At 45.7% G+C, this 26,743-nt stretch overlaps 1 protein-coding gene across 5 annotated transcripts in view; it reads left to right on the plus strand.

Annotated features, from left to right (window-relative positions):
* Nucleotides 1-26,516, plus strand: part of mgat3b (beta-1,4-mannosyl-glycoprotein 4-beta-N-acetylglucosaminyltransferase b) — an 83,918-nt gene extending 57,402 nt beyond the window's left edge. For 3 of the 5 annotated variants that reach the window (XM_063062615.1, XM_063062612.1, XM_063062613.1), the window contains exon 2: nucleotides 22,639-26,516. In XM_063062615.1, the coding sequence (XP_062918685.1) occupies nucleotides 22,640-24,172 (1,533 nt within the window). In that variant the 5' untranslated portion in view covers nucleotide 22,639 and the 3' untranslated portion in view covers nucleotides 24,173-26,516. Of the gene's footprint in view, nucleotides 1-1,687; nucleotides 1,965-22,421; nucleotides 22,454-22,638 lie in introns of those variants that run through there. The other 2 variants (XM_063062614.1, XM_063062611.1) reach the window with 2 other exon arrangements.
* The last annotated feature ends 227 nt before the right edge of the window (nucleotides 26,517-26,743 follow it).

Below are 26,743 nucleotides of genomic sequence, written 5' to 3' on the forward strand. Positions count from 1 at the left end.
GTTAGGTTCAGCACAAGATCTTACTCTGTAGTCTTACTTTAAAAGCCCCTCTGGTAGAGAGGCCTTCCCATAACCCAAAGTGACCCTAATTTTAAATGTTAAAAACTGAGATTATTTTTCAGATGCAATTTTGGGGCACTCATTACTTGTTTTTGCTCTTTATGACACATTGGGCATTTTTTTTTGCTGTTTCCTTAACCATTTCCCTGTTTTTACGAGGCCGAGTTGTTAGCTCGACACTCAACCCAGCTCGGCATGCAAAGGGCCGGCTGGATTTTGAATCCAGGACCATTCGCCCCAAGGTCCAGTGCTGATGCCACTACACCACCGGCCAGCAATTACTTGAGTAGACCTGGAATTTTTGGTCTACCTGAACCTCAGCAGGAAACCGAGAATCTGTGCAGTTTCTATAGGAGACTAGTAATTATTTAAACCAGCTAGATAAATTGCAAAAGAGAAGGAGAGAGAGAACCAGTTTTGGTGAGATGCCCAAAGAAATGTCTTAGGTGCCAGATGCATCTGGTGGAACAGGACGAAGTTTACATATTAACCTAATATTGGCTAAAGTTTGAAGACAAAATGTGAAGCCTGCATCATAGCATTATCACACCTGGTTTCAACACTTCTGGGGAGAAAGCCACGTGTTGAATTCCCTTTTAAATTGACAAGTGTGGAGAAGCCAACAGATAATGCTGGTCAAGGAACTACGAAGGAAAAAATTCTAAAAGGTTGTAGACTAGTTGCCTACAATGACTGTTCGGAGTCTTACAAAGCAGCCAACAAAGCATTAGATCTTGTACCCAATAAACTAATGGCAGGTATTACTTTAGTGCGAGCAGGTTTTTCAGCAAGCTTTACCAGTAACTCTGAGGTACTAAAGCAGGTGAATTGAAAGCCTATATTAATACATCATACATTTGGGAAAATGCTGAGTAGTTACACTTGACAACTAATATGTGAGAGAACTTGTCAAGGGAGTTTGCTTTGGATTTATTCAAATTAGGAAATGGGGGAAATTAAACACCAAGTCTCAACAAGAATGAAACACACTTGGGCCGAATAGCAAGCTATTTTCCCCAATCTTACCTAAAGCAATTTGTGGTTGTGCAGGGTGAAGGAATTTGTGCGTTTGGCATGCACTCAGGATCTAACTTTCATGTGGGGCTCATCCCACTTCTCAAATTCCTCCTCACATTCTCAATTGCCTGATTTATACCAAGCTAATATTACTCTAGAGCAGGAGTTCCCAACCTTTTTTTTAATGCAATGGACCCCTACCATTAACTGAGGGGTTGGTGGTCTTCAATTTGGGAGCCGCTTCTCTAAAGCTTTACAACTGCCAACAGTGCTTTCTGACTTTTCAGTCTTTTCTAAGCTCAACCCAAATGGATTGTCAATGTACACCACTGTCTTAAACCATGGCTGTTTCTCACCACTGCACAGATCTCCTTCCTGTTGGCACTGGAGATGATATTGTGAAGGAGGTTTTTTGGAAGTCAAGAATAAGGTGCAAGTGTTGTGGTTACAGCTGTTTTATTAGATGTTGGAAACAAATAATAGTAGAACACAGCAGCAGGTAACTTACTCTTAACTATAACCAACTGACTCTAACAAAGAACCTTCCCCATGGTAACTCAGCAGGCCAGGGAGCATCTACAGAAAAGAGTAAAGAGGAGTCTCAGCGTGAAACGTTGACAGTTTGCTCTATCCACAGATACTGCCTGGCCTGCTGAGTTCCTCCAGCATTTTGTGTGCATTGCTTTGGATTTCCAGCATCTGCAGACTTTTCTCATGTTTGTGAACCTTCCTCGTGGTCCTTCTTTATACTGGAAATTGGTTTAACCTGGACAGACAACAAATAAAGTCTTTATTTATGCTGCCATGACATCTCGGGCATATGGACAGAACTACAGATCTGAAAGAGCTACGCTGCAAATCACTGAAAATCCACCGAACATTTACTAGTGAGTAATTATATAAACATGTAAGCAGGCATATTGAAAGTTAAACTGTAAGAAGCATTACAGTAACAATTTAACCCCAAATCCAACGCTTATTAATTGTGCTCCACCGCCAGCTTTGCCTGTACTGTTTAAATGTTGAGTTCCCAGCTTCGGTCATATTTCTTGGTAATAGCTGTTAGATCATTCCCATTTGTTTTTGCTCGTCTATTTATATTGCAAGTGGCTTCTCTGTCCTTTAATTCCCTTTGACGTTCCGAAGCTTAGTTCAAACTTTCCCAATATCTCTGGCAAATGCCCACGAGGATATTGGTTCCCTGCCCTGCTGGGGGACATCCCACCTCATTTTAACAGGGGCCCATCTGCCTCTGAAACCTGAACTCCCCCCTTCCTTTAGTGCCTTCCAACCACACTGTCACTTGCTCCGTACTGGCTGATCCGTGATACCGAGGCAGTTTGTGATTTTTATTCTCTACTCTTCCAGATTCTTTTCTTCCTACACGGCCTTTCTCGCTATGTTACTGTTACAAATGTCAGTCACGCCCTTCCCTTTCAGGGAACTGCACCTTTTCAATGATATTGTTGAAGCTGGTTCCAGGAAGAAAGCTTGTCATTCTGAAACCAGTTCAATAGTCAACAATGTGCCTGTCCGTTTTAACACATTGCACTTTCAGCCTTCCTTGCCTGTTATACAGTTGAGTGTCTTAACAGTGCAATGCCCCCGGGACTGACTGCACTCTTCTAAGCAAGCGTCACCACCAGTAGGACACCAAAAGAGAGGTGGGGTGGGGGGTGGAAAAACGGTCCTTCAGATTGATTCAGAGTGTGCCAACGTGACCTGCCTGCTCACACTTGATCTGTGCTGTGACCACCTTATTGTCTCTATACAAATACCAAGATAAATTAAGTTTAGACAACAACTTAAATTATATTATCATGCATAAACTCACTCAGACCGCTTCTCCAACTTGTAATACTGAAATAAGGGATCAATTGGCCAAATGATTGATTCTTCTCCTCCCTACCCTTGGCGTGGGTATCTTCCTTGCAATAAATAGTCTCGAGTTTTTGCTGCTTTGTATCCGAAGCACTTCATTTCGATGCTCTTATCAGCTCAAGCGGTTGCATTAGCTCTGGCTTATCTGGCTAACATATGTCAGCATTTCGTTGGCTCTGGTCCAAGGCATCATGCTTTATTACCCTTCTCTCATAAACAACCTGAACCCATGCCTCTGTCTTTGTCCTCTCTGAATCAGAACAGATCAGCAAGTTGCTGGGTTGGAGTTACTTCAGTCCCAGACAGACTGCCCTATTCCTAAACCTGCATGTTCTATATAATCAAAGGACATCTCACAAACAACTCGTTCAACGGACCATCAGTAGCGACCTCATCGTTTCCACTTTTAATTGCTTTGATCCAGCCATTCCTTAGCAAAACCGGTTCACAGAATGGAGTTTGCTGGGCAGTCTCACTGGATGGTGGCCTCCATTCCTCCCACCACATGGCAAGAACAAAGATATTTGGTTTGCCCACTTCCCCTGCCCTTGGCCTATTCCAGTTCCATATTATCTTTCATATCTTCACTCGATCACGACCAGCAGCATTGCACAGTAAGGTCAGACTTGTTCATGTTTGTGTTCCGCTTGGGTAGCTCACAACCCAAAGGCATGAACATGGAAATTTTCTAAAACCACACACACACACACACAAAATGCTGAGGGCAGTATGTGGTGACGTATGTCCTTCGATAAATTTACTTTGAATTTTGAATCCTCGCATAAAAGGGCTGTCCTACCTTTTCCTTTACTGATGCTGGATCCACCTGCATGTTGAGGTTCAATGACCTTGTCTCCTGGAACATCCATGTTACACGATCTCTCACCATTTTCAAACTGCTTGGCTTTTCTTTTGCGCTCCAAAGTGAATAGCGTTACTTTTATTTTGTCGCACTGCATTGCACCTGCCATCTTGACTGCTTGCACAGCTTTGCCCATTTCCTTGATGTCTGTTGGTACTCACCTCCCTATTTGGATTCCTTGGAAATGTGCTATGTAGCAAACTCAACCTAACGGCTGACGTAGGTCGTGAATGGCCAAAGATGGATCACAGTCTTCCATCTTGCAAAATAAATGTTTATTCCCATCTTCTTTCTCCCTTCTAACCAATTCTTAATCTACACTACTACCAGATTATCACCGTCATCAGGACTTCCTGGCTTGGGGTCCATGGACCTCTTGTTATTGGTCCATGACATAAAAATGGTTGGGAACCCTTGCTCCTTTGTAACCACCTAACTTTGTTAAAAAACTTCCGAAAATCCAAATACATCACATGCACTTATTCCCCCTTCTCTATTTCACCAAATACAACCTTAAAGAATCCCAGTAGATTGGGGCACAACTAGCAGAGCCAATGCCTCTCTGCTTTAATAATACAAGTTCAATCCTGCCTGGAGTTTGCAATTTCTGCATGTTTTTTTTTGTTTCTCTCGTCCCTGCCCACATCCTAAAGATGTGCAGACTGGCAGGGTAATCAGCCGCTTTAAGTTGCCACTAGCGAGATTTCCCTTTGGACTTGGAGGCGATTCGATGTGGCCAGGTCAAGGCAGTGTGCCAGCCGTCGAGTGTGAGGAAGGCTCAAGATTCGATCGTTTTAGGCACCATGCCAAAGGCCGAATCGAAGCCCCAAGGTCAGGGCACCAGACTGTATCCGATCGACCGAACTCGGATGTTTGGACGGAAAGTTGAGCACGGGGCTGAATCGAGGTGGTGGGGTCCAGGTGTCAGAGTGTATGGAGGTGATTGAACACAATATTTAGATGTTGATTTAGACACGGTGCCAGATTGAAAAAGATCAGAGTGTCGGGGCCCGAGGCAAGAGCAGATCGCTGCTCCACACCTTGGCTCTGCCTGAACTATGGAACTCTCGTTGCAGACTTCAGTTAAGAATGCTACTTGCGTTACTGTTTGCATGATGTGTTTTTTTTTTCTCTCTCTGCACATTGGGTGTTCGGTCTTTTATAGGTTCTTTTGGGTTCCTTTGTTTCATGGCTGCCTGTTGGGGAGATAAATCTCAAGGTTGATTAAAGTAAGGTTGTTGGCATCCATCTGTCTCGAAGGATAATGGGTGAAGATCATCATCACGAGCCTGGCCGGAGGGTATGGAGATCCTGAGATGCCCAGTCGTCAAGATCCCCCTCTCGGCCTCACCAGTGAAGTCCAAGGGAAAGCTTCTGGAGCAATACGTTTGGCAGCAGCTTGGCTGCAGGAACTGCCGGAAGGATGTTCAATGACGTCCAGCCGCCTTAGGGGCTCCACTCCGGATTTGCTGTCTGGGTTTATTCCCGTAGCCTTCGTCTCTCCTGAGGCTGCCCACAAAACAGTGGGGCTATTTTACCCATAGCTGGGGATCTGGTCCATAAACACCAGGGCGTGTCCACACACTGGTGGGCCTGCGTGCTACGTGTGCAGGGGCCAGGCCTCTGTACTTCAGCCTGAGTGCGAAAGGAGCTCAGTTTCTGTGTTGTCGCCAGCGAGGAGGTGCTACATGAGGCTTGTTGTTGGAGGGGCTTACACATTCAGTTCTCCTTTTCGCAAGACTGCTAGCCAGCCGTGGAAGCTGAAAGTGAGAACAACAAGCACCATCCACTGCGCTACCACACTAGACGCGTCACAGCAACTATTCTGACGCCAATGAATAATGTATAAATACTTTGATAATAAATGTACTTTGAATTTTATTTTAACTTAAGTGGTAGAATCTGGGGAGAGTCGATGAGGACGTAGGGAGTGGAACTGGAAATGGCAGGGCAGTTCACACTGGATCCCTTGTTCCAATGTGCAGGACAGTACTTAGCTGGAGTGTTGCTCTGCTCGTTCAGTATTAGAGTAGCTCTGGTGTCTGGATGTCATCATTACTGTTGCTAACCAAGCGGGCGTAGTACTCAAAGCTGGTACAATTACGGTAATTTTAATCACCAGTGAGGGTTTCCTTTACCTTGTGTAATCTGATGTATTACATTTAGAGGCTCTTTAGTCCCAAGGTTGGCATTGCAAGAGGAGTTGACCGAGCGCAGAGAGCTGGAATCGGTTTGTTATTGAGGTACAGTGAAAAGCTTGTCTTGTATGCTGTTCCTACAGATCAATTCGTTGCACAGTGCATCGAGAAGTGCAAGGTAAAACAATAACAGCGGAATGAAGTGTCACAATTAAAAAGAGGAACTGCAGCGCAGGCAATAAGCTGGAAGAAAATAATGAAGCTGGTTGTGAGGTCAGGAGTGTGTTATTGTACAAGGAAACCAATTACTAATCCTATAACAGCGGGATAGAAACAGTCTTTCAGTTGTGGTACATGCTTGCAGGCTCTTGAATCTGCTACTCGAAGGGAAAGTTGGGGGAGAAGGTGGGTGGATGGGGGTCTTTGTTTATACCAGCTGCTTTGATTGTTTGGAGAAAAGTTCTCCCCCTCCGAAATGACATGACAGCAGGAATCTAGGTGAGTGAATGTGTCATGGCACAGCAGTGGTGTTTGACGCTTCTTGGTTTCTTAACTAGGAGAATTAGCTGATGTTGCCTCGTGCTGAAAGTTTACTTAACAATGATCACACTATTATTGAAAACTTTCTGAGTGTTATTGCAGCGCTTTTAATGTTACCACTTATAAATTACCAGTTCTCACAGTTGAGTCTGTGCCAGTGGTGCACTTCAGAGCAAGAGGTCCCGGCTTCGAATCCGGCCCGGCTCCTTGCACAAGTTCCACCCGCGCTGGGTTGAGCATCGAACCAGCAACTCAGCCTCGTAAAACAAATGCGAAAGAAACTGCAAGGTTGCTGCCCCATGCACCTCATGGCATGGGGAGGTACTTCCAGTTGAGTTGGGGGTCCTTCGTGGGGTCCAAGAACCCCATGAGCCACCAGTCCCTCAGTTCTCCATTACACTGTCTCCAATGACCATGCAGAAAGCAATGGTTAAAGTGCTGGGTTCAGTATTCTGGAGTCTCCAATTTAACAATCTAGAGTTAGGAGCTCAAATCCCATCTCAGCAGCTATGAAATTTAAATAGGGGTTAATTAAGGCTATAATTAATGACCACTGGCTCATAAATGTCCAGAAGGGAACAAAATCTGCTTTTTAGCCTGTCTGCCTCGTGTGTTGACTCCATCTCCACAACAGCGCAGTTTGCTCTTCTCTCCTAAGTTCGGTTGTATCAAAACTGCCAAATTAACACAATGTGATTAAAACTGTGGATCATCTGGCATCTGCCCAGAACATAGAACAGGAGCAGGCCCTTCTAATTAAATCACTAATTAAATTCATAATTAAATGCCCAACTAAACTAATCCCTTCTGCTGACACAATGTCCATATCCTTCCATTTCTTGCATATTCATGTGCCAATCTGAGAGCCTCCTGATATCAGCTCTGTTGTCTCCAACAGGCGTTCCAGTATGAAAAAAAACCTTGCATTGCACATAGTTAAATTTTCTCCCTCTCATCTTAAAATGTTTGCCCTCTGGTACTTTAACCCTGGGGAATAAATACAGACTGTCTCCTTTATCTACGCTGCTCATAATCCTATAGGTCTGTCCTCAGCCTCCACTGCTCCAGAGAAAGCAACCCAAGTTTTAGCTCATCTGGACAGCATCCTGGTAAACTTTTTAACTTTGCCCTGCCCTAAGCCTCAGCATCCTTCCCGTAAAGGGGCAACCAGAATTGAATGCAATACTCCAAATGCAGCCAAGCTATAGGGTTTTATAAAGCGGCAACATAACTTCCCGACTCTTGAACTTGGTTCCTCAACTAATAAAGATAAGCATGCCAAATGCTTTCTTTACCACCCTATCAATCTGTGTAGCCACTTTGAGGGAACTGTTAAGTTCTTGCCATTTATATTTCATCTCACAAAGTACAACACTTCACACTTGGGTGGATTAAACTGTATCCGCCATTTCTCTGCCCATATCTGCATTCATCTATATCTCACAGTATTCTTTGCCAGTCTTCTACATTATCTACAACACCACCAATCTTCATATCATCTGGAAACTTACTAACTCACCCATCTACATTTTCAATCAGATCATTTCTATCACCAAGCAGGTGCCATAAAGGCATCAAATTCGAGCAAAACAAAGCAAATATTAGTTTGAACAGTTCTGCTCATGCCTCAAATCTATTTTGAAAGAAGTGCTCTTCGGACTAATCAAGCAATAGCCTGATATAGCTGTACGTGTGGTCAACACACCTGGCTCCACCATCTCAGTGTCCAGTGAGCCAGAGCAATAGAAAGTGTTGGTATCTGTTGGAATGCTGTTGAATATTGTGTTATCGTATTGTGTTTTGCCGGTATGACTGAAGGAAAAGCATTAACTAGCTGAAGATTGCTGCGGCTAGGACACTACCCAGGGGAACTGCAGAGGTATCCTGTGGCTGAGATGATTGTCCTCCGACACCACAACTATCTTCCTCTGGGCTGAATATGATTCCGTTGTAAGGTGAACAAAGTCACCAGAGAGATATAGAAGTGTTTTATTCAACAAAAACAAGCACCAGGCATCCTATTGAGACCATCTTGGAGGAAGAGGCCTCCCTGACTGAATATTACATGACATTTGTGTATGCTAAGAATCAAAGACAAGCCAATTCTATAGTTACAAAGTGTCTACAATGCTTCCTTTGAATTACATGTAGTTTTCACACACGACTTTCTTCGTACCCACACTCCAGACACCCAGAATGAATGCTAATCAGCATTGTCTGGTTTGCAATCAACTCCAGTCTACAGCTCCAGGAAAACTTGTTCAGGGCTGCATTTTAAATTCAACCTACAATCCATGTTCATGTCTAAAGGTTGTTTGCAGGTGAAATTAATATTTGCTATATACTTAACTTCAGAATATGCCATGATAATTTCACCAGCAGAAGATTCCTTGCCCACCCTGCCAATTCCCATTGACTCCAGTTTAACTGGGTCTCCGTGATACAATACTCAATCAAATGCTGATTTGACATTGAGGGCAGTTGCTCTTTGTTCACCTCTGAAGTTCGGCTCTTTAGCCCATGTTTTTGACTAAGGTCAGGAGTTGACTGACTACGGCAGAGTCTGAACTGAGCGCTTGTGTGCAGGTTATTGCTGAGCGAGTGCCTCGTGACAGCTCTGTTGACTGTGCCTTCCATCTGCCGATGGTTGAGAGTAGACTAACGGGGCAGCATCCCACCAGGTTTTATGAAAAGTGACTTCAGAGAGTGGATTTGTTGGTTATGACCTTCCAAAAGTATCCAGATTCTGGAAAAGTTCCAGTACATAATAAAACAATGGATGTCTCTCTTTGAAAACAAGGAAAGACACAAGTGGAAGCTATGGGATAATAGGGAAGATTGTGGAATCTGTTACTGAGAAAGTGACAACATGAAACTTAGGAAGATATGGTACAGCAGGGTAGTCACTGTGGAAATGGTATTCAACAAATTGATCAGAGCACGTTGAAGATGCAGTTTTTTTAAGCGTGTTGTACCAGACATTCAGCCATTCTTGCCTGGCACGTGGTGTCAGGATTAACTGGGTCACGTTATGAATGTTTCTGACTCGACCCTTGTATTTTTTACGAGGCCATGTGGCTAGCTCGACACTCAACCCGGCACGGATGGAAAGCGTGCTCGGGAGTGGCCCGACCTGGATTCGAACTCGGAAGCCTTCGCTCTGGAGTCCGGCACTGATCTCACTGCATCCATTAAGAAGATGCAGTGAGCAGCATCCATTAAGAATGACCAGTAAATGTAGTATACTTGGATTTCCAAAAGGCTTGTAATTCGGTGCCACGTAGCTGAGATTGGGAGCAGAATTAGGCCATTTGGCCCATCGAGTCTGCTCTGCTATTAGGCAAAATAAGTATAGTGTTCTCGTGCAGTGTGTTGAAACTCTGACTAAACACCAAGTTAAACCGGAGCCAATGAAGCCAGAGTCGTAGTAAGGTTAACCATTTACTGTTCACTCTTCTACATTAACATCATATGGGGAAAAGGTGTTGCTTCTATAACGTTTCTTTGTGGGTAGACACGGAGCTCTTCAGGATCATGCTGCACGACTTCTCCGAACCAGAGGTTACACATAAGACGCGGCGAAACCGGAGGTGACATCATCACATGCCGCGATATACCGTAGACAATGAATTTACCTTTGTTATACTGTAACTTAATTATCAACCTTTAACTTTAACTAGAAAATAGTTACAAACAACCATTTAAAGCACACACCCAACAAAGTCAGATAAATGCCTTAAGGGCAACACAATGAGAACTCATAATATGAAGCAATATTAGTATGGATAGAGTATTATTATATGCTGTTGGTGTTCATGGTCTTTTGACCACGATTGTTCTTGGCAAATTCCTCTCCAGAAATGGTTTGCCATTGCCGCCTTCTGGGCAGTGTCTTTACAAGATGGCTGACCCCAGCCATCGTCGATACTGTTCAGAGATTGTCTGCCTGGTGTCAGTGGTCGCACAACCAAGAGTTGTGATATACACTGGCTCCTCATACGACCATCCGCCACCAGCTCCCATGGCTTCACGTGACCCTGATCGCGGGGATGGGGGTTAAGGGTGACCTGCAGGCCAGCGGAGGGAAGGAGTGCCTTATAGCTCCTTTGGCAGAGATGCATGCCCAGCCCGCCACCCGATGGATAGAGCACTGATGAAGTAGATGTTGATGTGGATCATTTTCAAGTTCATTTCGATGGGTTTTCGCTATCACTTCATTTGTGCTTTTTTTCAAGAAGGGTGGCAAGGTTCCAGCTGGAGTTGTGCAAATACAGAGAAATTCTCTCTTTTTTATAAGAAGCCACAGAATAAATTGATGAAAACAACAGGAATTCTGCAGATGCTGGAAATTCAAGCAACATACATCAAAGTTGCTGGTGAACGCAGCAGGCCAGGCAGCATCTATAGGAAGAGGTGCAGTCGACGTTTCAGGCCGAGACCCTTCGTCAGGACTAACTGAAGGAAGAGTGAGTAAGAGATTTGAAAGCTCCAGCTTTCAAATCCCTTACTCACTCTTCCTTCAGTTAGTCCTGACGAAGGGTCTCGGCCTGAAACGTCGACTGCGCCTCTTCCTATAGAATAAATTGATGAAAAAGGTTTTGTGGATTAAAAATGAGTTTTGTGCAGCTGGGGTTAAGTTCAATTTCAAGTTTGCTATCATTCCAGCTGTATACCCCAAACAAAATAATGTACAATGCAATACGCATAACTCACACACAACACATAAAGTAGCTTTACCACGAATAATTTAACAAATAAGATGGTGCATTTACTACACAAGTTAAAAAATAAAACAGTATGACGTTTCTGCCACCTCATCCGTGGTGAGACCTGGGTGGTGGCAGGCAGTTCAATAGTTCTACGTGTGGGGATGGAGAAGCTGTTTGTCATCCTAACAGTTCTAGTCCCAATGCAAATACTGATTCTCCTTGGGGAAGAGGAAGTTGACAGAAGTTTGTGTGAAGTATATTTTAAATTTTGAAATGTTTAGTTGAAGTATTTTTTTTAAAAGTTGTGCCATAACCTCTTACTCATACCCATGCCTCAGCTAATGAAAGCAAATACTTCATGCTCGGCCTTCACACTCTTAACTCCTTTGTTTCTTCATCTCATGTTCTCGATATTTATTGCTTATCATTATTATTTGCTTTTCATTTTGCATTTACACAGTCTGTATTTTGCACATTGGTTGTTTGTCTTAGGTGCAGTCTTTCATCGATTCCATTGTGCTTCTTTGTGTTTGCTGTGAATGCCAGCACAAAAATGAATCTCGGGGTTAGAATATGGTGACATATATGTAATTTGAAAATAAGACGACACGGTTGGGTAATGGTTAGCACAACGCTTTGGATGAAAGACGAACGTCTGCCGAAACAAATCTTCTACTCCCAGCTTAAAGAAGGCAAACGTAAAAGAGGCGGACAACAGAAGAGATTCAAAGACGTCTTAAAAGCCAACATGAAGAAATGTAACATCAACATCAACAATTGGGAAACCAATGCCAAGGACAGGAAACTGTGGCAAGCCATCATCCGAGAAGGAACAGCAACTTTCGAAGCCAACAGATGTGCAGAATTAGAAGAAACGAGAAGAAAATGGAAAGAGAGGCAGCAACAACCGAAGTCCGATCTGCCATCTGGAACTACCTGTCCTGAATGCGGAAGAACTTTCAAAGCCAAGATTGGACTCATAAGCCACTTTACTGTACCAGCGATAGGTTAAATTCCCTTCGCTGCCTGTGAGCAGTTTGTACATTCTCCCTGTGACCATGTGGGTTTCCTCCAGATGCTCTGGTTTCCTCCCACAGTCCAAAGACGTACTGATTAGTAGGCTAATTGGACATTGTAGATTGCCCCGCGGTTAGGCTAGAGTTAAATCAGGGTTGCTGGGCAGTGAGGCTCAAAGGGCTGGGAGGGCCTATTTTACATTGCATCTTAATAATTAAATAATTTCTTTGAACTTTTGAGCTTTGAACCTTTATTGCCACCTTTTGGGAATCTCTGTACGATCGGCTCTCCATATCCGCAGGAGTTTGGTTCCGGGACCCCCCCCCCTCCGTGGATACCAATTTCCGCGGATGCTCAAGTCCCCTATGTAAAATGGCGTAGTATTTGTATATAACCTACACACATCCTTCCGTATACTTTAAATCGTCTCTAAATTACTTATAATACCTAATACGATGTAAATGCTATGTAAGTAGTTGTTATACTGTATTGTTTAGGGAATAATGACAAGAAGAAAAAGTCTGTACATGTTCAAACAGCGAGTGCTGGCAAGAGAACTTCCGGGTTGTTTTTTTTTCCGATCCCGATCCGCAGTTGGTTGAATCCGCGGATACGGAGGGCCGACTTTATATAGAGGTCCCTGTTTCCCAGTACTCTCCAGGACACGTCCTACCTTTGTTTGTTCCATCAAAGTGCCTCAACCATTCGGTTCCAACTAATCACCACAATAACACAATGTCTGCTTTAATCATTTTGCACTGAATAAGCTTATTGTTGAAATTGTGTGAAATTTGTTTTTCTTGTGAATGCTGCTTATCTGATGCAATGTGCCAGTGATGGGGCTGCTGTGAATCTGCCAACCACTGCAGCTGTGCACACTTACTTCAGCATTTGATAATAAGCTCAACTTTGACTGTACGTTTGTTTGGGTTGAATTCCACAATTAACTTCAGGTTTAAATTTCAACGAAGCTTGCAAAGGTCAGTGGGCAAGGAAGGGGAAACGGGGGCACCTGATCTGAGATTTTTGCAGTGCTTCTAAATCAAAGCTTGCGTTGAGGGGCAGATAGCTAATCTCCTACTTGCCCCCAAGCAATGGGTGCGGGTTTTAAGAACCGGTGCTCTCAAAGAACGGAGCTTGCACTTGCGGGGGGGGGGGCGGGGCGGGGGATGGGAAGAGAGACTGCGTTTCCAAAGCACGTTCGTTCATTCTGGACCAAAAGGTTTTGCAATGGCGGGGAATATTCCCACAATGAGGTGACTCACAAGATCATCTGATTTTTGGGATGCTCGGTCAAGGGTTAAAAATTGGCCGGAGCGCCAGGGAGAATATCCCTGCCCTTCATTGAAAATTTCCATTCAGGTCTTCTACCTGAGAAAGAAGATTCACCCTTGTCCTCATGTCTCAATGAAAAAACAGCAGTAGTCTTTCTGTACTGCATAGAAGCGTCAGCTTAGAATTTATTGCTTAAGTCTCTGTAATGATTTAATTGCACTGCAAATTGACTCCAAGGTGAAAATGCTACCCACTGTAATACCAGGCATAACATTTCTTAAACATGACAGTCTGGAAATCCAAAGCAACACACACAAAATGCTGGAGGAACTCAGCAGGTCAGGCAGTATCCATGGAATTAGCAAACAGTCGACATTTTGGGCCAAGATCCTTCTTCAGGACTGAGAAGGAAGGGGGAAGACGCAGGAATATGAAGGTGGGGTTTGGGGAGGGAGGCTTGCTAGAAAGTGATGGGTAAAGCCAGGTGGGTGGGAAACGTCAAGGGCTGGAGAAGAAATCTGATGACAGAGGAGAATGGACAATAGGAGAAAGGGGAGGAGGAGACACTCCACAGAGAGTTGATAGGCAGGTGTGAAGAGGTAAAAGGCCAGAGTGGGGAATAGAAGAAGAGAGGAGGGAATTTTTTTTAACCAGAAGGGAAAATTGATATTCATGCCATCGAGTTGGAGGCTACCCAGATGGAATATAAGGTGTTTCTCCTCCACCCTGAAGGTAGCCTCATCTTGACACAAGAGGAGGTGTCTTGCCCCTTCCTTCCTTCTCAGTCCTGAAGAAGGGTCTCGGCTGGAAACATCGACTGTTCACATTTCCACAGATGCTGCCTGACCTGCTGAATCCCTCCTGCATTTTATGTGTGTTGCTTTGGGTTTCTTAAAATCAACTCTCGATCTCTCTGCCTCCTGTAAGATTCGCAAGGTGAGGCAAGGGCAGGGTGAATTGAGGCATGAAATTCTGTAAAAGGATGTGATAGAATCGATTCCAAGAAGATACTTCCTCTTGGGGCAGTAATGAAAAACAAACAACAGCCTATTCAATGAGGAAGGAGATGAGCAAGCACCTTTCTCAGACAATGGACAGTGAATCCTCTGTTGCAGATGCTTGGAGATCACTTGGGACGCATGAGCCTGAGGATGATAAGGTTGTTTTAAGAGAAGGTGTCCATGGCATGGAGTAAAATCAGAGAATTCTAAGTGAAGGGTGTTAATGTAAGACTTGTTTTGCTTTAAGTCTATCAAATCTTATTTTGTTTTTTAAGAGGGAGGGAAGACATTTTGGTCATGGATGTGTGATAGCTAGCTCCTCCCAGTTGTGTGTTGGGACCTTTATCATCTGATATACAGTGCAGAACAGGCCCTCCCGAGTCGCGGCACCCAGCAATTCTCCGATTTAATCCTACCCTAATTGTGGGGCAGTTTACAATGACCAGTTAGCCTATCAACCGGTACGTCTGGACTGTGGGAGGAAACTGGAGCACCCGGAGGAAACCCACGCAGTCACAGGGAGAACGTACAGGCAATGGTGGGAATTGAACGCGAGTCACTGGTACTGTAAAGCATTGTGCTAACTAGTTCTACCCTGCTGCCCCAATTTGTTCAGAAGAGACTGAGTGGGCCAAAGAAACCCACCTCTACATATCAGTCACGTCATGAGTTTCTCTTGTCTTCATTAATGGAGAGCCTGGTGTTTTTTCTCTTCATTACAACTGAAGCATTGAGACCAAATGCAGTTCCCCAGCTACCCCACTGGGCTCTGGGGATTTAAAATGGTGCTGTTCCCTGCACAGTAGAGAAACTGTCTTATTGCTGACATACGGGTGTTGGTGTTGGATCAAATCTGCAGCACGTTTGCAGGAGAAGCAGAGGAGCAATAAACAGAACAAAACACTTCTGTTTTGCTGCCTTCCATACAGTTCATTCTATATAAGGGACATTTAAGTTCTACAAAGAGGAAAACAATAACAGAATGCAGAATATACGTAGTTGCAGATACACAGTAAATGCAGTGTAGGTGGACAACTAAGATGTCAGGGCCACGATGAGTTAATTGAGAGATGAAAAGTTCATCCGTATCATGTGAAATATGTTCAAAAGCCTTATTATAGCAGGATGGAAATTCCCTCGAGCTGGGTGGTGGTGTGTTTTCAACGTTTTGTATCTTCTGACCAATGGAAAGCGAGGTGAGTAACTGAGGTGGGAAGGGACTTTGGTCATGTGAGTTGCTTTTCCGAAGTGTGGAGAGGAGCCTGGTTCTCATGATGGATTGCACAGTGCCCACAACTCTGCCATCCCTTGTGCTTTTGAGGCAGAGCTGTTACCATTCCGAGCTGTATCCAGGTGGGATACTTTTAATGGTGTATCTATAAACATTGGTGAGAGTGAACAGGGACATGGTGATATTGATGACCTTGGCAACTTGATGCTCCCACTCATCTCCATCTCAGCACCATCGATGCAGATGGTGTATACTCCACTTGCTTCCCGAAATGAATGGCCAGCTCTGTTCTATTTCTAACATTGAGGGAAGAGTTCTTCTCAACATCCTGCTACTGGAAGATGTATCTGCTTCTTGTACTCCATCTCTTTGTTGTTTGAGATCCAGCCCACAACAGTAGTGTCATCTACAAACTTGTAGATTGAGTTAGAGCAGAATTTGGCCATGCAGTGGCAGGAGAATAGGGAGTCAAGTGGTGAGGACATAGACCTGTGGAGCATCATGATGGAAGTGTTGCTGCCTGTCCTTGCCGTGATCTTTGGTCAGGAAGTGAAGGAACCAGGTATGGAGAACTGTGCCAAGCCCCAGCTGTAGGAGTTTAGAGGCAAAGTTGTCTAGAATTATGGTATTGAAGGTCAAACTAGAATTAGGAGTCTAATGTAAGTGTCTTTGTCATCCAGACGTTCCAGAGATAAGTGTAGGGCCACGGAGGTGACATCTGCCAAGGGTCTGTCCCAGCAGTAGAGTTCGAGAGCAGTCACCAGTCTTTCAGAGCATTTCATGATGGTAAAGGCTAAAGTAAAAGCTAAGTATGTGTACAACAAGTATTGAGTCATAGATACCAGCAAGTATCCAGCTAGTTGCAAAGGAATTAAGGGGAAATGGAAATAAGAAAGACGTTGGGAAAAGCCTAGCTACCAACTTAAATGTGTGTGGTGGGGTGGGGCCCATTAAGAACAATGTGAAGTTGCGCAAACGGAGGCCAGTGTTAAGGGACTAAATGAGCACGGTGCATCTGTCTCTTCACCAGGGAAGATGGGGGTTCCAAACAAATAGGGAAGGCAATGATAGTTGATATGTAAAATAAAAATATGTATATTTGCATGGAAGTAATAGGAAAAGTTGAATGAACTCAAAAATAGATACAGTGCCTATAAAATGTATTCATCCCCCTTGGAAGTTTTCACGTTTTATTGTTTTACAACACTGAATCATAGTGAATTTAATTTGGCTTTTTTTTGACACTGATCAAAAGAAAAAGACCCCCTCGTGTCAAAGTGAAAATGTCTCTACAAGGTGATCTACATTAATTACAAAGATAAATCGCAAAATAATTGATTGTGTAAGTATTCACCCCCTTTAATATGATGCACCATATCATCACTGGTGTAGCCAATTGGTTTTAGAAGTCACATAATTAGTTAAATGGAGATCACCTGTGTGCAATCGAGTGTGTCAATTGATTGTAGTAAAAATAGCCTGTATCTGGAAAGTCCAACTGCTGGTGAGTCAGTATCCTGGAAAAACCCACACCATGAAGACAAAAGAACACTCCAACCAAACTCCGCGAAACAGCTATTGAAAAGTATTAGTCGCAGTCTTATGGGAGAGTGACAAAGAGAAAGCCACTTGGGAAAAAAATTCATGTGAAATCTCGGCTACAGTTTACCAGAAGGTATGTGGGAGACTCTGAAGTCAGCTGGAAGAAGGCTCTATGGTCTAATGAAACCAAAATTGAGATTTCTGGCCATCAGGCTAAACACTGTGTTTGGCATGATCAGAAACACACCATCCCTATTGTGAAGCATGGTGGCGGCTGCATCATGCTGTGGGGACGCTTCACTGCAGCAGGCCCTGGAAGGCTTGTGAAGGTAGAGGGTAAAATGTATGCAGCAAAATACAGGGAAATCCTGGAGGAAAATTTGGTGCAGTTCTGCAAGAGAACTGCGACTTGAGAGAAGATTTGTTTTCCGGCAAGACAACGATCCCAAGCATAAAGCCAAAGCTACACTGGAATGGCTTAAAAGTAACAAAGCTAATGTCCTGGAGTGGCCAAGTCAGAGTCCAAACCTCAAACCAACTGAGAATTTCTGGCTGGACTTGAAAAGGGCTGTTCACTCTTGACCCCCATGCAATCTGACAGAGTTTGCGCAGTTTTGTAAAGCAGAATGGGGAAAAATTGATGAGTCTAGGTGTCCAAAGCTGATTAAGACCTATCCACACAAACTCCAGGCTGTAATTGCCACCAAAGGTGCATCTTCTAAATACTGACTTGAAGGAGGTGAATACTTGTGCAATCAATTATTTTGTGTTTTATATTTGTAATTAATTTAGATCATTTCATAGAGATCTGTTTTCACATTGACACGAAGGAGTCTTTTTCTGTTGATCTGTGTCAAAAAAGCCAAATTAAATCCACTCAGATTCAAACATGAAGACTTGAAAACTTCTGGGACAGGAAGGAGGAGTGGGGTGAATTCTTTTTATAGACACTATAAGTCACCAAAACCACAACTACGCTTGTTTCATAATTGCACTTGCCTGCTTGTCCCAGGACAGGCCTTCCAAAATAATAACACTTAGGAAATTAAATTTGCTGACACTCTCCACCTCTGTAAGTTTTTACAAGACCATAAAGACATAGGAGCAGAATTAGGCCATTCAGCCCACTGAGTCTGCTCCGCCATTCCATCCCTACTGATTTATTGTCCCTCTCAGCTCCATTCTCCTGCCTTCTCCCCGTAACTTTTGACACCCTGACTAGGCAAAAACCTAACAGCCTCCGCTTCAAATATACTCAATGACTTGGCCTCCACAGTGTCCGTGGTGACAAGTTCCACAGATTCACCACCCTCTAGCTAAAGAAGTTCCTCCTCATCTCTGTTCTAAATTGATTTCTCTATTCTGAGGCTATGCCCTCTGGTCCTAGACTCACCTACTGTAGGAAACCCTCTCCACATCCTCTCTATTTAGGCCTTTCGATATTCAATAGGTTTCATTGAGAGCCCCCCTCAATCTTCTAAACTCCAGTGAGTACAGGGTCAGAGTCGTCAAATGCCCCTCATGTTAACCCTTTCATTTCCAGAATAATTCTTGAACACCTTCCCATCATTCTTTCCAATGCCAGCACATCTTTTAAATGAGGGGCCCAAAACTTCTCTCAATACTCCAAGTGCAATCTGACCAATGCCTTATTAAGCCTTAGCATCACGTCCTTGCTCTCATATTCTAGTCCTCTCAAAATGAGTACTAACATTGCATTGGCCTTCCTTACTACCAACTCAACCTGCGAGTTAACCTTTAGGGAATCCTGCACTAGAACCCCCAAGTCCCTTTCTACTTCTGATTTTTGAACCTTCTCCCTGTTCAGAAAATAGTCTACGCTTTCTGCCAAAGTGCTTGGCCATACACTTCCCTACACTATATTACGTCTGCCAATTCTTCCCAGTCTTCCAGTCTGTCCAAGGACTTCTGCAGACTCCCTGCTTCCTCAACACTACCTGCCCCTCCATCTATTTTTGTATCGTCTGCAAACTTGGCCACAAAGCCATCAATTCTATCTCCACATCATTGACATATAACGTGAGAAGAAGCAATCCCAGTACTGACCCCTGCGGATCACCTCTAGTCACTGGCTGCCAACCAGAATGGGCCCTCTTTATTCGGACTCTTTGCCTCCTACCAATCAGCCAATCTTCTATCCATGCTAGTTATCTTTCCTGTAATACTATGGTCTCTTCTCTTGTTTACCAGCCTTGCGTGAGTCCCTTTGTCAAAGGCCTTCTGAAAATCCAAGTTCACAACATCCACCAACTCTCCTTTGTCTATCCTGCCTGTTATTTTCTCAAAGAATTCCAACATTCATCAGGCAAGATTTCCCCTGAAGGCTGACTTTAGGCTACTTTTTTTTATGCGCCTCCAAATACCCTGAAACTTCACCCTTAATGATAGAATTCACTTTCCTCCCAACCACTGATGTCAGGCTAACTAGCTAGCCTATAATTTCCTTTCTTCTGCTTCCCTCCCTCCTTAATGAGAGAGTTCCCTGGTTGGGAGCAGGAATGGACACGATGGGCTGAATGGCCACATTCTGTGCTGTAACCATTCTGTACCTCCCTAATGATACAGGTATGGAGCGACTGCACTCTAGATTCTTGCTCTATGCTGTCCTTACATTTTTAATACTTGTGAAAGGACAGGGTCCACCATTACTCCATGACTCACAATACCAGTATTGAATTGACTTTATTTCTTACATCCTTCACATACATGAGGAGTAAAAATCATCATCTTCTTCTCTGTCTTGTTTTACGGTGGTTGGCGCCCAGCTCAATGGTGCATTACCGCCACCTTCTGCTCCAGAGTGTGTAATAAACTTGCACTCTAAACCCCTTCACCCAATCCCACACACATATATACCCTAACCTACACTTTATCCTCCCATCTTTGGCCATCCTAGTACCCTATTCCTGTTTATCCGTCATATCCTATGAAAAACCCCTGTACCCATTAAGAAAGCTAAAAATACCCTGACCTGTGCTCTCTCACCTATGCCCAGCAACCCTTTTAATGTGAATTCCTGTGCCCCCAATTCCCTTAGATTAATTCTCATCTCTGAAGCTACAAGCATTCTTCAAATCCTTCCCCATCTTTCATTCTTCAGTCCTGACGAAGGGTTCTGGCCCGAAGCGTCGACTCATCGTTTCTGACTGATGCTGCCCAACCTGCTGAGTTCATCCAGCGCACTGAAAGTGTTGCCTTAATTCTCATCTCTCTCTGTATCCAAACGTCTCCATCTAAATGTGCAATCATAATAATTTATAATAAATAGAACAGTCAATGTAACATAGAAATACACTCAAATCAGTCTGGTGGCCTGCTGGAAGAAGCTGTCCTGGAGCCCGTTGGTCCTGGTTTTTATGCAGGGTACCATTTCCCGGGTGGTTTCCCGATTGGCAGTAAAGTAGTTTTTGAAGCGTAGTTACTGTTCTTTTATAAAAATAGTGGCAAACAATTTTCACAGCAAAGCTCTACAATAGGGTATAAGTAATTTGCATTGCAAAACACCAGTTGCATGAGCTGCTCCTGGGCTCTGACGTCAGTCTTCTCTGCCCTTTGAGCACGGCTCATTTACACTTAGTGGCCACTTTATTAGGGGCCTCCTGTCCCCAGTAAAGTGGCCACTGAGTGTATGTTCGTGGTCTTCTGCTGCTGTAGCCCACCCCCTTCAAGGCTCAACGTGGGTGCTCAGAGATGCTCTTCTGCATAGCACTGGTGTAATGCGTGGTTTTATGAGTTGCTGTCGCTTTCCTGTCAGCTTGAACCAGTCTGGCTGTTAACCTATGACCTCGTTAACAAGGCATTTTCACCTACAGAACTGCTGCTCGCTGGATTTTTTTTTTGGTTTTCGCACCATTCTCTGTAAACTTGCGTGTGAAAATCCCAGATCAGCAGTATCTGAGCTACTCAAACTACCCCATCTGGCGCCAACAATCATTCCACGTAGATCACATTCTGAACCTCTTGACCATGGCTGCATACTTTTATGTTGCTGCCACATGATTGGCAGATTAGATATTTGCATTTTTTACAGGTGTACCTAATAAAGTGGCCTCTGAGTCCTGAAGAAGGGACTTGACCCGAAATGTTGATTGTTTATTCATAGCCATAAATGCTGCCTGACCTGCTGAATTCCTCCATCATTTTGTGTGTTCCTAAGTGTATTTTCCCACTCAACCCCATTCCCTGCTTTCTCCCCATGACCTTTGAAGCCCTTACTAATCAAGAAGCTATCAACCTTAAATATACCCAATAACTTGGCTTCCACAGTCATCTGTGGCAATGAATTCCACAGATTCACCACCCTCTGGCTAAAGAAATTCCTCCTCATCTCTGTTCTAAAGTCTATTCTGAGCATGTCCCCTCTGGTCCCAGGTACCACAGTTGCCGGGGTGCGTGGCCACGCAGTAACTGAAATGCTCCCACGCACGTAGCCTTCGTTGCCGCGCAGCTAGAATTTTCTTTTATGTAATATTTTATTGAAGTGTCGTGCAGTTTTAAGGTCGTCTAACAATTTCCTGTTCAGAGCAATGGGTGGTCGGCGCAGCTGTAAGATAAAATAGAAGGAACACTGCTGGATACTCTCCTGATTGGAAACACCCTCTCCACGTCCACTTTATCAATAATTCAGAAGTTTCAGTGAGGTCCCCCATCATTCCTCTAAACTCCAGAGAGTACCATCAAATGCTCCTCCCACATTAACCTTTACATTGCCGCGATCATTCTTGTGAACAACCTCTGGACCCTCTCCACTCCAGCACTTCCTTTCTGATCCTGTGTCTCATGGCCTTGTGCTCTTTTCAGTGTCATGGGTAACACACACTCACAGTAAATGTACACTGCACCTGCCCTATTGGTTAGAGAGGCATTGGCCTCTCCACATCTGTGAATGGTATTTTCTAGATAGAAAAAGTGATGAGTTAAGGCCCATGTCAAATCAGGTTTATTATCACTGGCATGTATCATGAAATTTGTTGTACGATGCAATATATTTTTAAAAACTATAAATTACAAACAGTTGACATTTCAGGTGGAGACCCTCAACAGGACTACTGTTTATTCCTCTCTATAGATGCTGCCAGACTTGCCGAGTTCCTCCAGTATTTCATGTGTCTTGCTCAAGATTTCCAGCATTTTCAGAATCTCGTGTTTAAAATTTCACGGTAATAAACCCGATTCTGATTTTTTTTTTTGTCTCTAATCAGATGGATCTTGCGAGTGTTTAGATTTGTTGCACCCAGCTTTTCGCTTTGTCTCCCTCCGTGAACGCCCGGCCAAAGCGTGTTTTCCAGAGCCCTGCAGTTGTTTGCGGTGTGTCTGACTGTCCTTCTCTGCTTGCCCCCTGTAGGATGAAGATGCGGCGCCGCCGCATGGTCTTAATGCTGTGTATGGCAGGACTGTGCCTGATCTCCTTCCTGCACTTCCGCAAGGCCCTGTCCTACATCACGTTCTCCCGCGAGCTCTCTGTCTTCAGCCCTTCCCTCAGGTCCATGTTCGTCGACTCTCACCTCTTTTGGAAGCAGAACGAGGAGGAGGAGGATGCGAGTGCCAGTCTGGGTCTCCAGACGGCGCCCGGTGCTCACCAGGCAGGCTGGCCACATCTCCACCGAGCCCAGTTCCATCTGAAAGATGACGAGACAGAGTACTTCATACGGACCAAGGCGGGAGCCATTTGCTTCAAGCAGGGAACCAAAACGGAGAGCAGGATGGTGGGTTCGATGGAGGGAGCCAATCCCTGGGGCCACGGTTCCGTGGACAAGGCACTGACTCGTGAAGCAGGTGGCAGTGGGAGGCTGAGGCGTAGGTGGGTTGGGTGCCCTTGTCTCCCGGGCTGGCATGGGCCCTACTGTGGAGTGCCCACCATGGTCCAGTATTCCAACTTGCCCACGAAAGAGCGCCTCACCCCGCGGGCTACGTCTCGCAGGGTCATCAACGCCATCAACATCAACCACGAGTTTGATCTGCTGGACGTCCGGTTCCATGAGCTGGGAAATGTAGTTGATGTGTTCATCATCTGCGAATCCAACTTCACCGCCTTTGGAGACCCCAAACCACTGAAGTTCATTGAGATGCTCCTGAATGGGAGCTACAGCTACATAGCTCACAAGATCCTGTATGTGTTCCTGGACCACTTCCCCAGCGGAGGCAGGCAGGATGGCTGGATTGCTGACGACTACCTGCGGACCTTTCTCAGCCAGAACGGGATGAGCCGAATCACCCAGCTCCGCGACGACGACATCTTCCTCATCAACGACGCCGATGAGATCCCGGCCCGCGACGGAGTTCTCTTCCTTAAACTCTTCGATGGGTGGACGGAGCCTTTCGCCTTCCACCTTCGCAAGTCTCTCTATGGCTTTTTCTGGAAGCAGCCGGGGAGCCTGGAGGTGGTGTCGGGCTGCTCTGTGGCCATGCTGTTCATGGTGTACAACGGAGACGGCATCAAGCTGCGGCGGAGAGAGTACTACCTGATGCCAAACTTCCGGCAATACGAGAACAGCACCGGGCACATCCTGGTGCCGTGGTCGCTGGGAAGCGCACTTCACTTCGCCGGCTGGCACTGCTCCTGGTGCTTCAGGCCAGAGGGGATCCGTTACAAACTGCTGTCGGCCCAGAATGGCGACTTCCCCCGCTGGGGGAACTACCAGGAGAAAAGGGATCTGAACTACATCCAGGAGCTGATCCAGACTGGGGGCTGGTTTGACGGTACTGAGCAGGAGTATCCGCCTGCGGACCCCAAAGAGCACATGTACGCCCCCAAGTATCTGCTGCAAAACTTTGAGAGGTACAAGTACATGTTGGAGAACCCGTACCGAAAGCAGAGCTGGGACCGGGGGCTGGGGAGAGCTGCTGAAATGTACAATCAGAGTGGGAAGATTACATAAGAGGCACTGACAACAACTGCGACACTGGAAGGTCAGGGTGACCTTGCATCATCTACTGTCTGGCTTCTTGCCACTACATGGGACCTGTGGACTTTGAAAACTTCTCTGTACTGCTGCCATTCAGGCCGATCTGCACCTGCACTTTCTCACTACATCGGCTGCGTCCGCGTCTCCAGCCCCTTCAGTTTGAGCCAAGCTGCTTTCTCTCTTTTTTCTCTTCCCCCCCACCCCCCGCCAGACTTCTGCTCGAGGTCTCTCTCCACGTCCCTCACCCTCACCCGGAACTGTTCTGCACCCGAGGTGCATTGCACGCCAGGTCAGCAGTTGGTGAGGTTCCCCTGGAGATTGGAGACCGCTAGCGGAGTCCCCGGCAGTGCTGGGGAGGGAGTGGGACAGGGGCGTGGAAGACAGTGAGCCGGTCTGTACACAAGGTCAGACTGAAATAACCTTTCTCACAAAATGTGGCTCCATTGAATCTGTGTAAATTTACACAAGAAGAAATGGGGGCTCCTCAGGGGGGAGAGAGGCAGTGATGAAAACAGAGGGTTGTTTTGGGGGGGGGGTCATGGTTGGATTGAGGAAGAGGACAGGAGATCGGGTCTGTAACTCAAATCCGCTGCCTGGTCAGTTGTGTGAAGTGCAATCTATGTTCACACTTGGCCATGAATTTGCACACTCCAGTAGAGGGAACAAGGATGATCAGAGGGCAATGAAGGGCAGGTGTTTGGGGTAGTGGGAGATGGGGAGGGGGTGTTAAATGAGCGCAGTGAGTATGGGATACCGTGTCATTAACCCCATTAGTTTGTGTGGGGTGAATCCTGTAGCCCTGGTAAATGCTCAGAGAGTGTGACACCTGGTGGAAGGGTTGAGAACCCTTGGGGTACCAGCAAGCTCCCTTGATCCTGATCAGAATCCCTACCCAGGAAGAGCTGAGCCTGCAACCCTGCAGCTGCAGACAGTCCCTGCTCTCAGAGGAGCTTGGTCACAAGCCCGAAGCGGGGGTGGTGGGGCCGTGGGGGGGCGGGGGGCCTGCCTCAGTACTCACGATCTTCCCCACTCTGTGCAGCTGGATGTGCAAATCCAAGACCCAGAGACTAGCCTGCGCCACAGGGAGGCACTCTGCTGGGAGCGAGGTGGGGGGTGCGTGTGATCAGGCAGCAAAAAATGAAACAATTATTTAATGGGTTGGGAAATTGCTGCTGTTGTTGACTGAGCACTGGATCCCAGAGTTGTCGTCTCCCCCCCCCCCCCCCACCCTGGCCCGGTGTGCTCACAAGAAGAACAGAGCTGGGTTTAGGCAAACTGGGAATTGAAGTTGGAATGGTGACCCACGCTATTTAGTCCCAGGCATCAGCCACTTGCCCCTACTGCACGCACCGATTGCCTCACTGGAACTTGCTTGTTGAAGAACTTACTTTGAAAAAAGGTTGAGGGCTGGGCTGGTTTTCACTCGGCTGTATATATGGCTGATGAGTTTAACTGTGTAACGTCTTCTCGCGGGGAACTTTCTGTGAAATTGTCAGGAGTCATCCGCTGTGGCCGGGCTCGTCCCGGCAAAGTGGCACGTACAGTTCCCTGTGCATGTCGGCGGTCCCTTGCACTGCAGTCTACAATGAAGGGACAAACCACTGAAGCGCCGGGAACCGGGCGGCAGCTCTGCCTTCGCACCGGCAGACGTCGCTGTTCGCCCGCGCCTGGCTGTCTTTAAAGCACTAATAAGGTGGCAGAGGGTGAGAAGGTTTCCCCAAGGCACAGCGTCTCCCCAGGGGCACAGCTACCAAGCGTGCTTGTGACACCCCAGACATTGGCCCCTTGCCCTGGCCTGAGCCACGGGCACTGCCACTCCTGGGACATGGGATGGAGCCTCTGGTTGGGTGCCCCATTGGTTATAAGGGTGCTCGGTGTGATCGAGATGGTTGGAGAATGAGCAGCTACTGTGTTAAAATGCCCATTCAGTCTGACTGTCGGGTGGGTGACTGATCTCAGTGTTTGGATAATATGGTTTCATTCAAGGAGAGCTCTGTTCCACAAGCTGCCCTTCCATTCCATGGGGTCTGGGCTAGAAGGGGCAAGACAGTGTGCTTGGGATGGTCCCACCCTGTGTCACAGCTGGCTCCACTGCATAGCTGTTGGTCCAGCTCTCCTACAGTCACCACTCGCTCTCATTTTGGAACGAACACACCTCGGTCAGCAGTGTGGCCCCTGGGCTTGGACTCCCTGCTGCCCACCAACACTGTGTGCAAGGAGTCAGTGTCAACTGTACCTTTGTAATAATGTTTGCGTAAAATATTTACCCATGGCATTAAATTGTACATAATAAAATGATTGTGCTGGTTTCATTTGTTACGTCTGTCTAGACAGGGGAGAGGTGTCAAGATCAGGGGGAGCCATCCAGCCATTCAGACCTGCCCTAATGTTTGTCATGGTCACACTGTCAGTTTCTTGCCCTTTTTATTGCCTGAATATCCGGAAACCTACAGTGACCGAGCCTCCACAGCAAATCCCATCCCTCCTCAACACCACTGGGATAGAGAATTCCAAAGACTCACCACCCCCTGTGAGCAAGTTTCT

This window comes from Mobula hypostoma, chromosome 11 (genome assembly GCF_963921235.1).
Source record: "Mobula hypostoma chromosome 11, sMobHyp1.1, whole genome shotgun sequence".
Taxonomy (NCBI): Eukaryota; Metazoa; Chordata; class Chondrichthyes; order Myliobatiformes; family Myliobatidae; genus Mobula; species Mobula hypostoma.